The sequence below is a fragment of the Salvelinus sp. IW2-2015 genome, linkage group LG36, assembly GCF_002910315.2.
Source record: "Salvelinus sp. IW2-2015 linkage group LG36, ASM291031v2, whole genome shotgun sequence".
Taxonomy (NCBI): domain Eukaryota; kingdom Metazoa; phylum Chordata; class Actinopteri; order Salmoniformes; family Salmonidae; genus Salvelinus; species Salvelinus sp. IW2-2015.
In genome coordinates, this window is record NC_036875.1 from 37,531,877 (window position 1) to 37,545,769 (window position 13,893).

At 41.0% G+C, this 13,893-nt stretch overlaps 1 protein-coding gene across 2 annotated transcripts in view; it reads right to left on the reverse strand.

Annotated features, from left to right (window-relative positions):
- LOC111959752 (rho GTPase-activating protein 15) overlaps positions 1-13,893 on the reverse strand; it is a 167,908-nt gene that overhangs the window by 43,461 nt on the left and 110,554 nt on the right. For both annotated transcript variants that reach the window (XM_070437588.1, XM_023981546.2), the window contains 3 exons: positions 12,535-12,594; positions 12,091-12,240; positions 10,768-10,857 (listed from right to left, as the gene is read on the reverse strand). In XM_070437588.1, coding sequence (XP_070293689.1) covers positions 10,768-10,857; positions 12,091-12,240; positions 12,535-12,594 — 300 coding nt within the window. The remainder of the gene's footprint in view (positions 1-10,767; positions 10,858-12,090; positions 12,241-12,534; positions 12,595-13,893) is intronic.

Below are 13,893 nucleotides of genomic sequence, written 5' to 3' on the forward strand. Positions count from 1 at the left end.
CATAACACAGTGCACACCCATGTGTGTGTGTGTGTGTGTGTGTGTGTGTGTGTGTGTGTGTGTGTGTGTATGTCTGTGGTATGTGTGTGCAGATAGGTTGTTATTCTACATGGACCTTCAAAGTTTGGGACTATTGTGGAGCTGACTTTTCTGACTTCATTACAAAGCGTCAGGAACTGTTAAGCAGCATTACTTTGGGATGCCAGATAAAAGCGGGGAAATGGTTACGGGCGCAATCCTTGTCAGAGTGAGTTTGCCACCCCTCTCTTCTTGGGTTACAAGCATCTGAACAAGCATGTTTTCTCTGGAACAGTGTTTTTCCTGGAGGCGTCCCCACGATGTGTCAGTAATAGCCTCTGCAATCACACTGCTGCATTGTGGGGAATGGGTTACGGAGAGGCTCACTGGTGAATCTGAAAGTTCTTTCAAAACAACCAAACACACAAACCTTAGCCTCTGAGCATATTTTTTCTGTTCTCTAACGTAACTTATTTGTAATCAGATACACAATACATGTATTTATATCCTAGAAATAACATCACTGGTCTGTGGTGTTTTATCACCTCTTCTCCCCTTTATTAACAGGATCATAATGGACTTGGATAGGTGGTTTCATAACCTCAGATGTCTTTGTATGAATGTTGCATTAGTTACAGTCTGTTCCTCTTATAAATGTTATATGGTGGACAACACACTGAGCTCCCTCTCTTTTCCCACAGGGGAAAGAGCTAGCTAGGACTTAATATATTTCTGTTTTATTTTTCCATTCACAGCTCCTCATAATTGTAAAATGATGTCAGAAAGGATTTACACCAGTATGTCAAAGCTCTGGGACTTACGATCACGAATCGAACCAGGGTCTGTAGTGACGCCCCTAGCACCGAGATGCAGTGCCTTAGACTGCTGAACCAGGGTCTGTAGTCACCCCTCTTGCACTGAGATGCAGCGCCTTAGACTGCTGAACCAGGGTCTGTAGTCACCCCTCTTGCACTGAGATGCAGCGCCTTAGACCACTGAGCCAGGGTCTGTAGTGACGCCTATAGCACTGCGATGCAGTGCCTTAGACCGCTGAACCATGGTCTGTAGTGACGCCTCTAGCACTGAGATGCAGTGCCTTAGACCGCTGCACCACTCGGGAGCACCTAAAATACACTATTGTGTTCTCTACTCTCCACCTTTCACGTACAGTGCCTTGCAAAAGTATTCATCCCCTTGGCGTTTTTCCTATTTTGTTGCATTACAACCTGTAATTGAAATTGATTTATATTTGGATTTCATGTAATGGACATACACAAAGTAGTACAAATTGGTGAAGTGAAATGAAAAAAATGACTTGCTTCAGAAAATGAAAAATAAAAAAACTGAAAAGTGGTGAGTGTATATGTATTCACCTCCTTTGCTATGAAGCCCCTAAATAAGATCTGGTGCAACCAATTACCTTCAGAAGTCACATAATTAGTTAAATAGAGTCCACCTGTGTGCTATCTAAGTGTCACATGATCTGTCACACGATCTCAGTATATATACACCTGTTCTGAAAGGCCCCAGAGTCTGCCACACCACCAAGCAAGGGGCACCACCAAGCAAGCGCCACCATGAAGACCAAGGAGCTCTCCAAACAGGTCAGGGACAAAGTTGTGTAGAAGTACAGATCAGGGTTGGGTTATAAAAAAATATCAGAAACTTTGAACATCCCACAGAGCACCATTAAATCCATTATTTTAAAAATTGAAAGAATATGGCACCACAACAAACCTGCCAAAAGAGGGCTGCCCACCAAAACTCACGGACCAGGCAAGGAGGGCATTATTCAGAGAGGCAACAAAGAGACCAAAGATTACCCTGAAGAGCTGCTAAGCTCCACAGCGGAGATTGGAGTATCTGTCCATAGTACCATTTTAAGCCGTACACCCCACAGAGCTGGTCTTGACGGAAGAGTCCAGATAAAAGCCATTGCTTAAAGAAAAAAATGAGCAAATACGTTTGGAGTTTGCCAAAAAGCAGGCATGTGGGAGACTCCCCAAACATATGGAAGAAGGTACTCCGGTCTGATGAGAATAAAATTGAGCTTTTTGGCCATCAAGGAAAAAGCTATGTCTGGCGCAAACCCAACACTTCTCATCACCCCGAGAACACCATCACAGTGAAGCATGGTGGTGGCAGCATCATGCTGTGGGGATGTTTTTCATCAGCAGGGACTGGAAAACTGGTCAGAATTGAAGGAATGATGGATGGTGCTAAATACAGGGAAATTCTTGAGGGAAACCTTTTTGTCTTCCAGAGATTTAAGCTGGGACGGAGGTTCACCTTCCAGCAGGACAATGATTCTAAGCATACTGCTAAAGCAACACTCGAGTGGTTTAAGGAGAAACATTTAAATGTTTTGGAATGGCCTAGTCAAAGCCCAGACCTAAATCCAATTGAGAATCTGTACACCAGCAGAACCCAACCAACTTGAAGAAGCTGGAGCAGTTTTGCCCTGAAGAATGGGCAAAAATCCCAGTGGCTAGATGTGCCAAGCTTATAGAGACATACCCCAAGGGACTTGCAGCTGTAATTGCTGCATAAGGTGGCTCTACAAAGTATTGACTTTGGGGGGGTGAATAGTTATGCACGCTCAAGCTTTCTGTATTTTTGTCTTATTTCTTGTTTGTTTCACCCCKAAAAATATTTTGCATCTTGAAAGTGTGGTAGGAATGTTGTGTAAATCAAATGATACAAACCCCCCAAAAATCTATTTTAATTTCAGGTTGTAAGGCAACAAAATAGGAAAAATGCCAAGGGGGGTGAATACTTTCGCAAGCCACTGTAAATCATTGATTTCGATGGGAGATTTGGACAGATTTTTTGAATTATGTGCATGGATGTCAAATTAAAATCCTAGGCCTAAAAACCTAGGACTTGAAAGAGGAAACCAATATTAGTGAATATTTATTAACTGGTCCCTGCAACTTGTAATCTCTGATGAAGTCCAATGAGTCCATATCATGGTGATGCTAGCCTACAATCCTCTTCGTATTGGGGATTTAAGACTCAGGATTTAACGTGTAGTCTGTGGGATCCTCATACAGAAAAGCATCCTGAACATTATGTCCTTTTCTTCTGTCATCTTAGAAACGGAAGCCTTCTATTGAAATGTCTGGCTTACACCAAAGTCTATCTGACTTCCTGATAAGACAGACTCTTCCCTCTGAAGTTTAATCAAAAAGGGAGAGCAAACTGGTTAAAAATATATCAAACACGTTTTTTTTTTTGAGCTGCACGGTCAAAGATGCATGAAAGATTATCTGAAGCAGCGCGGAGACATGACAGCAGACTGTCTATTCATTCATTCTGTTCATGAAAAATGGAGATAAGCTCCTTTAACTAAACAGGGCCCTGTCCAGCCTCCATGTTCACACGTCAGCTGTCCTAATCTGAGACGACACAAAGGTACAGTAGGGCACCACCTCTCTGTCATCAGGCTCATATTGAGCTGTASGTTCGGTGGGGACGCAAACTCATTAATACGCCTTGATATTATTCTAATCCTGACGTGCGCAGGGACTCCTGAACTAAGAGTTTGGAGATTTTAATTATCATGGTCTTTTTATTGTCAGGCAAATGTTTTACTGGAGATGTTAATCTACATGAAAGCAGATCCCCCAACAGCTCCTTATATCAATGTGCCAGCTAGAGAACACTACAGACAGTGTAGGAGGTGCCGGCTAATGAAACATTTAGGTCTCCACAGTCAAACAAAACCATTGGCAAACATATTCATTGGTAAATAACAGACTACGGCAAATAAAACATTAATTGTATAGTTTATGKCCGCCAAATAACAATGATCTTCATAACAAACAGACCAATAGTTTCATTTGACTGCATGACTGTTATTAAAATGTGAGGTATTATAGTAGATAATCAGCTTTGGCAATGCAATGGAAAACTGAGCCAATAACTGCAGTATGACTTCTATTCAGAGAATATATTACATATAGAATATATTTAGCTCCTTGTAACTATACAACACAAGTCAAAGCTTTCCTGTGTATTTTGACTAAGTGAAATGTAGTGCAAAGTAATGTTTTACTTTTAGAAATGAAAAAGAATAGGAAATATATCTTTATTTTTTATCACATTTCTTAATAAAGAGGGTGTTGAATGTCTGGGCTTTATTTTGACTGGAACCATTCATATTTAAATATGTACAGCGGAGCAGAGAGGAGACTGCCATTTGTGCCTCCACATTTGCATGTGGCTCTTAAATTAAACATTAATTATGGCTCCTCATAAAGGAACAATGCAACTTTGAAGCATTCTACTTTGCCAAGTTAATTATTTCCAATTTGCAACAAAATATCTGTAGATGTGTCAAAACTGCAACGATATAGTTCACAGAAAGATAAGTTCTTACAATAACAGCGGACATGGTGTGAAATAAAATAATATCTGTGTTGGTCCTTCTTCTTCAGGTCTGACCTGAGCAGAATGTTAATGCCGTAATGTACTGCTGAGATATTGAAGGCCAAGGTGGCAGTTGTGATGAGGATGTTCCATCATTTGCTAAAAATTGTAATTAATCCCCACAATTCATCACCCACAAATGGCTCTGTTCACTTTACTTTGCTCCATGACCTGAACTTATTGCGATGCTTCATCTCTCCACAAAGGAAAGGTATAACATTGTGTGATGTATGTCTGGCTAGAATTAAGTCCAATGGTTTAACTGAACTGACGTTTATTTCTAAATTGAATCTCCAAGGCAATCTGCTGTCGGAGGTTTAAATCCTTCCACCGTTCTGGCGATTAACACACACTATACTTTCACTGTTTCTCTTGAAAAACAAATTAATGCCCACTTCAATGTAAGCAGCTTTGAGGATGAAGGGCCACACCACAAGAGAACTCCCAGAGAGAAACTGTCATTTCAACAGATTAAGTCCCCAGAGACTCACTTCAAAGGGAACATTACGAAGGTAACTTACAACAGCACAGTCAACTAAATGTAATGCTGATGCAATACTTTTATTTTATTTATTTAACTAGGCACGTCAGTTAAGAACAAATTCTTATTTACAATGATAAAGGGGCCTACCCCGGCCGAACCTTCCCCATACACGGACGACGCTGGGCCAATTGTGCACCACCCTATAGGACTTCCGATCACGGACAGTTGTGATACAGCCGGGGGGGGGGGGGCACAGATGATGGACTGACATGGTAAACCTGACCATGTCTTGTAGGGGTCAAGACTCAGATGACAGCTAGTGTTTCAGTGTTAATCTGGGACTGTTGCCAGCTGCCTTGTGATTCTGTTGTCATAAAGTATCTGTGTTTAAGGGTTACAGGGAAAATCTTTCTAATGCTGTCATCATTTTTATTTATTTTATTTACATGGTTTCTGGGTAAAACGTTTCAGGGATGAATAAAAATCAAGAGACTAGATATACAAATCACAGTACCACTTTACTTCAGAGCTCAGCATAAAAGTGTAATAACATGGTAACAAAGTGGAGATGTAGCTGGCCTTTTATTCTGAGCTGGAAAGTCATCTAAGTGCTATCCGTACCTTTAAAAAGACAACATTAGAAGAGTACCCTACCAGAACACGGAGTGACGACCCGACATGCCTTCATCTCATAGCAAAACAAAATAAAAGCTTATTATTTGAATAGATTGATGTACAATAATACCACTTCCCTACTTAAAGCCTTAAAGAGTTAGCCATCCTCCTGGACCATTAACCATAACACTAATCACAAAGTCACTCCCAAGCATATCAACCKCTGTGCAGTGTGAAACGCTGCTTACTGTATGATAACACTGTTCAACAGCTCCAGAGTCCCGCAGCTCTGACACCGCGGAGACATGCATCGCTACAATATGGTGAATGTCTTGGTGGTAAAGCCTCTGCCCTCCAGCCGGAAGCACAAGAGAACAAGAGGGAGGTAAAGGAATATGAGAGGTGAATGAAATGGTCTGGATATTGCTATTTTGCCCCGACTAACTTTCCCATTAACATTCTAGTATAGGCTYTATTTTTAATAAATGACTAGTTGTTGGCTGATGCCCACTATCATCAACACTATGGAAGGTAGAAGCTTCCTATTGGGTTTAACCACAGGTCATAGGTCCTAGACCTCACTAAAGTAGTGATGGCTAGTAGAAGCACAGTCTGTGTCTGAGAGGATCTCTCTATCTGTGTGTGATGTGATGTCCATTTTGGGAGTGAGCCACTCCTATTCACAACCGTAATCGAGGCTGGTCATCTGGAAGCAATCAGGCACTGTGAGCTTAAGACAGAAGGGCATTAAACTAGTCAGGTCAGCAGCTTAGTACGATTACATCCCAGGATCAGCGGACCAGTAGGCACCGGAATACTACTACTAAAAATACTACAAACTACAACCTGCTCTGAATATCTACTGCACTGATCTTTCACTTTTTGTAAATAGTGAATATATTCATTGATCCGTGTAATCAATGCAGCTGTTGTTATCTACTCCACTGAATATACATCTCCTTCACCTCAGGGTTGTTTGGTGTTTCTGTGTTGGTGTAACAAGAGTCAAGACAGTTGTCAATCTGACTGAACTTTAGAAAGGTCGAGGGTCATTCAGAAAACCGAAGATCAAAAATTGTGCTAACCTCAACGCAGTCACCTACCCTCTTCCTCCTCGTATGATTCACCTTCGACACTCAGAAGGATGCTTCAAACTTCTCGGACGTGATTACGAGTCTTTTGCAATAATATTAAACTTTCCTGTTGATTAGTCAAGAAAAAGCAATGTTTTTTGGGGCGGTGGCAGGTTAAAGCTCCTCCGCTGAAATGGACTCATTATTTTCTAGCCCCGGGCTCTATTTCATCCTCCCAGTTGTTTCTGTCCTCTCTCCATGGTTGTTTTTGGAGTCTGTTTTTCCACATTGTGACTATGAGAACCATGTTTGTCAGACAAGATAGGGTACAGAAAGCTCATAGCGAGAGTCGCCCAAACCTCCAAAGAATCAATTAGTGATGAGAGAAGGATACTGCTGTCGACGACTGCGTAGAAGCGGCCCGTGGATAAAACCAGACGCCTTTGACACTACCCTACTGTTTGTCTCTCTACTAGAGGAGTTGATGCAATTTTGGACTTTTCTGCTCCTTTTGTTATTTGCTTTTAACTCACTCAAGCCAGACTCAAACACTTAGATATGCAGAAAAGCATGAAAAATGCATGACCACTTATTCAAAGTTGTGCTCCTTTTTATTTGTTGAGCAACGTCAGAGATATGTCTGGCTTTATTAGCCTCGCGGGAGACGCTTTGAGCCGTTAGTCCTTTTCAAACAGACTGTCTGCTTTCATCAATGCTGACGATAGTTCTTTAAAAAAATATGGGTTGAAATTCTTATCAATTGYTTATAAAGACAGTGTGCCAGGCATTTCCATTCTTGGTCTCCAGACATTTTGAAATGTTATTTTCAGTATGACACCACTCAAGAATTCACATAAGTTAGCTRAACACTGCAGATTAGAATACAGAGCAGTGCTCATTGTATCTGGCTTTGATCGGACAGTGTTAGCCTGATAGGGGGTCTGGTTTGGGGTTCCCCAAGCTTTTTCTGTTCCCTCTTACATCTCTGCTTCTTCAAATAGTTTGGTTTTTGCCACTGTACAAAGAGTGAAGTTTAAACAATCTTTGTTCTTCAGTGAACGCAGTACAAAAAAGTTTTTTAAAAATGTATGCACTCACTACTGTAAGTCGCTTTGGATAAGAGCGTCTGCTAAATGACAAATAAACCAACCTTTGTTTATATTTTTACAATATTTGGGTAATTCTGCTATCATACGTATCAGAAGGCGGCTTTGTGACAAACAATGACTTATCTCATATTGCAGTCTGATATGTGTATTTCTTCTCTATCCTCATGTGATGTCACAAGAACTGACAACAGTTTGGAACTGTGTTAGTGTATGCTTTCAGTGAGCATGACACCAGATACGGGGCTCCCTCAGGTGTCCAAATACAAAGATCAGAGCTCCCCTCTCTGTGTTTCTGCAAGGTTACATCACTTAGTCAACCCTGTGTTAGTGATAAAACAGTGCACCAGACGGGAACCTTGGTATTATTTGAAGAATCTCATATGTAGAGACCACGTGAGGGTAATTCACCAAGTGTGTCACTAAGCTGGAGTGGGGAGTAACCAGTGTCCCTCCTTCCTAAAGCTCCTGGAATTGCAATAGTGAATCAGGAAGAASAATGTCCATCTATTCATAAACACAGATGATGATTTTGATGAGTGAGGAGGTGAAGGGAAGGCTGAGGAACATCTGTCAGGTCTAAAAGGACCCTGCAGCTGAATAAATACTTTTGGATGACAATGGCCTCAGTAACACCCTCCTCCATTCCCATCCTCTTTCCTTTCCTTGTGGAATTTGGAAGACCTGTGTGCCACCAACTGTGTCTTTCCACAATGATAAAGATAATAAAGAAAAAAATAAAGAAAAACATTAAGAAAAAAAGGGAAATACATAAACTGGGTAGATAAATAACATGAACACCTATTTCCAAACGATTACTTTTATTTCAGCTGCCCTCYAGCCAAACCAGAGCACTCTTCTAACCATGACAATCCTCTTGCAGGACCCCCATAGAGTTATTGAACCACTTCCTCAGTTGATCACAAATTCCCTAAACTTTCAACTTTAGATAGAAGAAAATATCAGCCTTGAGGATTTTTTTTTCTTCTAAGGAACTCAGTCCGGCTTTCAACTTACTCTTGAAAGTTGTAATAGTACAATACATAAGATGTTTTCCTCTTGTCATATTTTTAATTTTACTAGGCAAGTCAGTTAAGAACAAATTGTTATTTTCATGACGGCCTAGGAACAGTGGGTTAACTGCCTTGTTCAGGGGKAGAACGACAGATTTGTACCTTGTCAGCTCYGGGATTCGATCTTGCAACCTTTTGGTTACTAGTCCAACGCTCTAACCACTAGGCTACCCTGCCGCCRCATATCAGTCATTGCATACCATAAGGGACTATTTATAACTTGTTGATGACAAAATGTGTAGAATTGCAGGAAATAAGCCTTAAACCTGCAACATTTTCTCCTCGCCCACAAGAGGGGTGTGAACAGATTGTGTCACGAACAATGCTTGTGGACGTAGAAATAGACGTTGGGGGCGAGATGTTCCCCAATGCTGAAAGGGGGGGCCTGAGTGACAATGTTTGGGAACCCCTGCCTTAAAGGATCCGTTTCAGCTCTCTATCATTTTACCCATAACTTCCTCTAGGAAGAACAGGTTTTCCGCGGCAGTCATGTCGCTGATCTGAAACACTACTGCGGAGGAAAACAGATGGTGCCATTGAGGTTTTAGGAAAGTGAACTCTGACTGACTGAGAGGGACAACATTTTTCAGGTTTGTGACCCAGTGACCTTTGGCTGGGCAGCCTGTGGATGTCAACACTGTCCAGGGAGGACACTTCCTTACTGGGTGGTTCAGAGAGAATAAAAGTGACAGATAGCAGAGCGCTGGGTGGAAAATAAGAATGCTTCATGTATATTTGATTGCAGTATCTATTGAGCTGAGACTCATTGTCATATTTGGACATTGGATTGGAAGCGCATTCGATCTATATACTGTATTTAGTGCATTTGATACTTTGGACTTCCTCAGAAGTGAAAGTCATATATCCTGATGTCACCAATCAAGGTTTAAAGTTGAGAGTCACGTCTGTGTCGTCAACCACTGGGTACTTTGCAGGAACTTTAAATGACTCAATATCAAATCTACATGACGTGAATGGCCTTTTGAGATCACCATYTGGAATAGTGCCAAACTCATCAAGTCCGTAAACTGGCCCTTAGCTTACGTGGTTCAAAAGAGCAGTTATGTTGTCATAGTCCATGAAATAGGAATCTCTCTGAGAGACAGGGATACGGGGAGCAGAGATATAAGTGACAAAAAATGTTAATATTTATATTCTAGTTTTTTAACCGCATCTACCCATCTGACAGGCACATCTTTGTGAGGTATTTCTTAGATTGTAAATCAGTGTCTTGATTGGTGCAAAATTAACAGTAACTTTACGTGCTAATTTTAACTTTAATCCTAGAGTTGATTGACAATGTTGTCAGACCTCAGAATAGATTTGAGCCGGCATTACAAGCCCTTTTCTGTCCACAGCACTTGGATTACTTAAGATTATGCTGTAATTCCCATTTTAATCTTGACTGCATTAAGATTTGGGGGCTGAAATACTGTGCAGCAGAGTAGCGACCAGCAGCGATGAAGTGTCTTAAGCGGTTGAGGAAATCTGCTCTTCCTTTTCTCCCGTAATCAGTGATTTTTTTCCCTCCGCTTTTTTCCCCCCGTGAAAACTTGCGCTGCCACTGCCAATGAATCGATCGTCAGTTTGCTTTCCTGCCTTAAGCCTTTATCAAAATATGATCTTCAAAAGGCAATAAGAAGGTAGTACTGTGACGTTTTAAGAGTCTAATTTTCTAATCTAAAGGCCATTGGTTTTGAGGAGATCTAAGACGTTGGCCTGACATCACCTTCAAATGCAATCTGACTAAATGCAAATGTCTTTCCTGAACAGGTGGTTGACTCAAAGACTCATGAAAATGTATCAAATGTCTTAAGAAGTTGAGTGTATTATCTGTAGGAATCATCAGGGAACGAGTGCACTCAATGACATCCCATCCTCAAAACCCAAAGCAGACAATCTGCAGGCTGCTCAGTCTTATTGTAAACTACTTTGATCCTCTTCACACATAAACCAAATGTCCATACCTGAAGCACGTTCTTCCGGCTGGACTTCTCCGTTGTCCATTCAACCACAGCTCCACAGAGATCCATCCCATCAGGACTGCATCCAGGTTTCTACAGAGGGATAAGTGGGGAAAGGTGGTTAGTAGTAAGAAGTTTCACTGCTGTGTTATGAATGGGATAAAAGCACCAAAGATATGGACAAATAACAGAAGGCATGTTTTCAAACAGGGTACAGCTATCACTATCTTGGCCAGATATTTGTTATGAATCACGATTAATGAACAAACAGAAGCAATCTGCCCAAGAGCAGAGACAGATCTTCTGATTGCCGTTTGTTACCAGCACTTTTTTGTCATCATATCCTGAGTTCGTATGATGATGACGACATCGTGCATATTCAGACCCAAACCTAAATACTGTCGACAGCGACAAGTATGAACAAAGACAATTTTGGTCAAGGGTTAATCTAGTCTCTTCTCAAATATATTGTCTCTTTCTTTCACACTCTAAAACAAAGACTAACAAATTACGAAATTGTATTTCTTTATAACACCACCCAGCCCTCCACTGTAACCACTATTTCAGTTTTGGAAATGCCTCTCTTGCCCATAATGAACTACTGGACAGGGAGAGTCAGATAGACCGTTGCTCTGGTGGGGCTCAGTAATAGAGAGGGCTTTGATTAAGTCCTCTGAGCTTCATCAAAAAGCATGGCAAGCTCATTTTAGAATCCCACCACCTACGCCCTCTCTCTCTCTCTCGCTCCTACCTCTCTCTCGCTCCTACCGCGTTGTACTTTACTGAACCATCACTTTTACTTTACGTGTTTTGAGAGAGAGAGAGAGAGAGAGAGAGAGAGAGAGAGAGAGAGAGAGAAGAGAGAGAGAAGATCTTGCAAAACCTACCAAATTTGTCAGTGTCTTGCTTGCTGTCTTTATAAAACAGAAGTTTATCTGTGTCCAGGACTACCCAAGTTGAAGTCTCTCTCTCGCTCCTACCTCTCTCTCGCTCCTACCTCGTTTGTACTTTACTGAACCATCACTTTTTACTTTACTGTGTTTGAGAGGAGAGAGAAGAGAGAGAGAGAGAGAGAAGAGAGAGAATCTTGCAAAAAACCTACCAAATTTGTCAGTGCTTCTTGCTTGCTGTCTTTATAAAACAGAAGTTTATCTGTGTCCAGGACTACCCAAGTTGAAAGTCTCTCTCTCCTCCTACCTCTCGCTCCTACCTCGTTGACTTTACTTAACCATTCACTTTTACTTTACTGTGTTGAGAGAGAGAGAGAGAGAGAGAGAGACAGAGAGAGAGAGAGAGAGGAGAGAGAGAGATCTTGCAAAAACCTACCAAATTTGTCAGTGCTTCTTGCTTGCTGTCTTTATAAAACAGAAGTTTATCTGTGTCCAGGACTACCCAAGTTGAAGTCCAATTCTTCCTCAGTTTTTTGCCTCCTTCGGATATTTTGGCTTTATTCAAATATTCACCATTCAAAACAACCTGAAATACATGTAACATTTATCCTTGAAGAGATTTTATCAATCAATGTCACATAAATATTCCAATCAGACACATTCTATTTTATCAGTATCAACCAAATAAATATACTTATTTTAAGTAATATAGGCCTGCTGAATGAAAAGTACASAAACATATTTATAGTGAACAATATTTGGTGTAGTATAATAGCTAATAACAGCCATATAGTAACAGAGTATAAAAACACAAACTGATTTCTGCCCAATGTGCTTCCTTACATCCTGACAGTTCTTTATGGTGGCCTGTCATACTCACAGGACTCTCTACGGCTCCACCAATGTTATGCTGAGACTGGTTCCTCCGGTGGCGAGAGATCTACGGAAAGAAAAACAGAAGAAACCGTGAAGAAGAGCTGACTTTCCTGATGGTTTCAAATCAGAACTGTTGCTTGATTGTGGCCTTATTGTCTTAGCTGGTCAAATCGGTTCGGTGAAATTAAAACAGTACAGGTAGTGTGAAGAGTCCATGTATTCCAATTTGTATTTAACAGCTATAAAGATTATGCAATATAATACAAAAAGAGTATGGTGACGCGTGTGAATGTCTCATCACTGCGTTAACCTATTTAACGTCTATGTCATAAATGCCTATAGACGCTCTGACAGTAGTGTGTGTGGGAACGCAGTGTGGTTGATGACATGAGACCTCACACTGCGACAACAGATACACAACTCACACAACCCAGTGCTAATCACAATCAGACCATGATAGTTCATGTCAATATAACAGCAACGGAAACACTCATTGCAAAAGACAAACATGGACATGAATACAACACGGTTATTGATTAATGAGAGATGTGTTAAACCCTGTAGTAGTAGTAGTAGTAGTAGTAGTAATATAGTAGTAGTAGTAGTAGTAATATGTGTAGTTACAGTAAAGGTAGATCAGAAAAGGTTGAGCGTATACATAGTTGAACCAGTGTTCTGTAACAGTCATCCGGGTTGCTATAGAAACACAGTATGTACCGTTAGGTATTCAGTTTTATCCTTCAGCACTGTGCTGCCCTGCCCTCTACTGTTCAAATGCCTGTCTTATAGGAATTCCAATAAGGATAGGCCTATCCTCGCAATCCAAACCTCTAGTGAGTCATTTATTCACTACAACGGAGTCCAGCTATTTTGGGTTGTTAAATTTAAGCAATAAGGCCTGAGGGGGTGTGGCATATGGCCAATATACTATGGCTGTTCTTAAGCACAACGCAACACAGAGTGCCTGGATACAGCTCTTAGCTGTGGTATATAGGCCATATTCGACAAATCCCCGAGGTGCCTTATTGCTATTATAAACCGGTTACCAATGTAATTAGAGCAGTAAAAATATGTTTTGTCATTCCCGTGGTATACGGTCTGATATACCTGTCAGCCAATCATCATTCAGGGCTGGAACCACCCAGTTTATAATCTCTCATTAATCACAGTGCAGGAGGGTGGAGCAGGACACGGTCCAGCTAGGGTTTAACACGTATGGCAATACATTGGAGGAGGTCAAGAAACAATTACCCTGCTCTCTAGAAACACACACTAATACATGATAGTAACAAACAGAGTTCATTTTTATGTTTGCTAGCTGTAATCAGAACAACATTCTACACTAGAACCCTGGAACACTGAT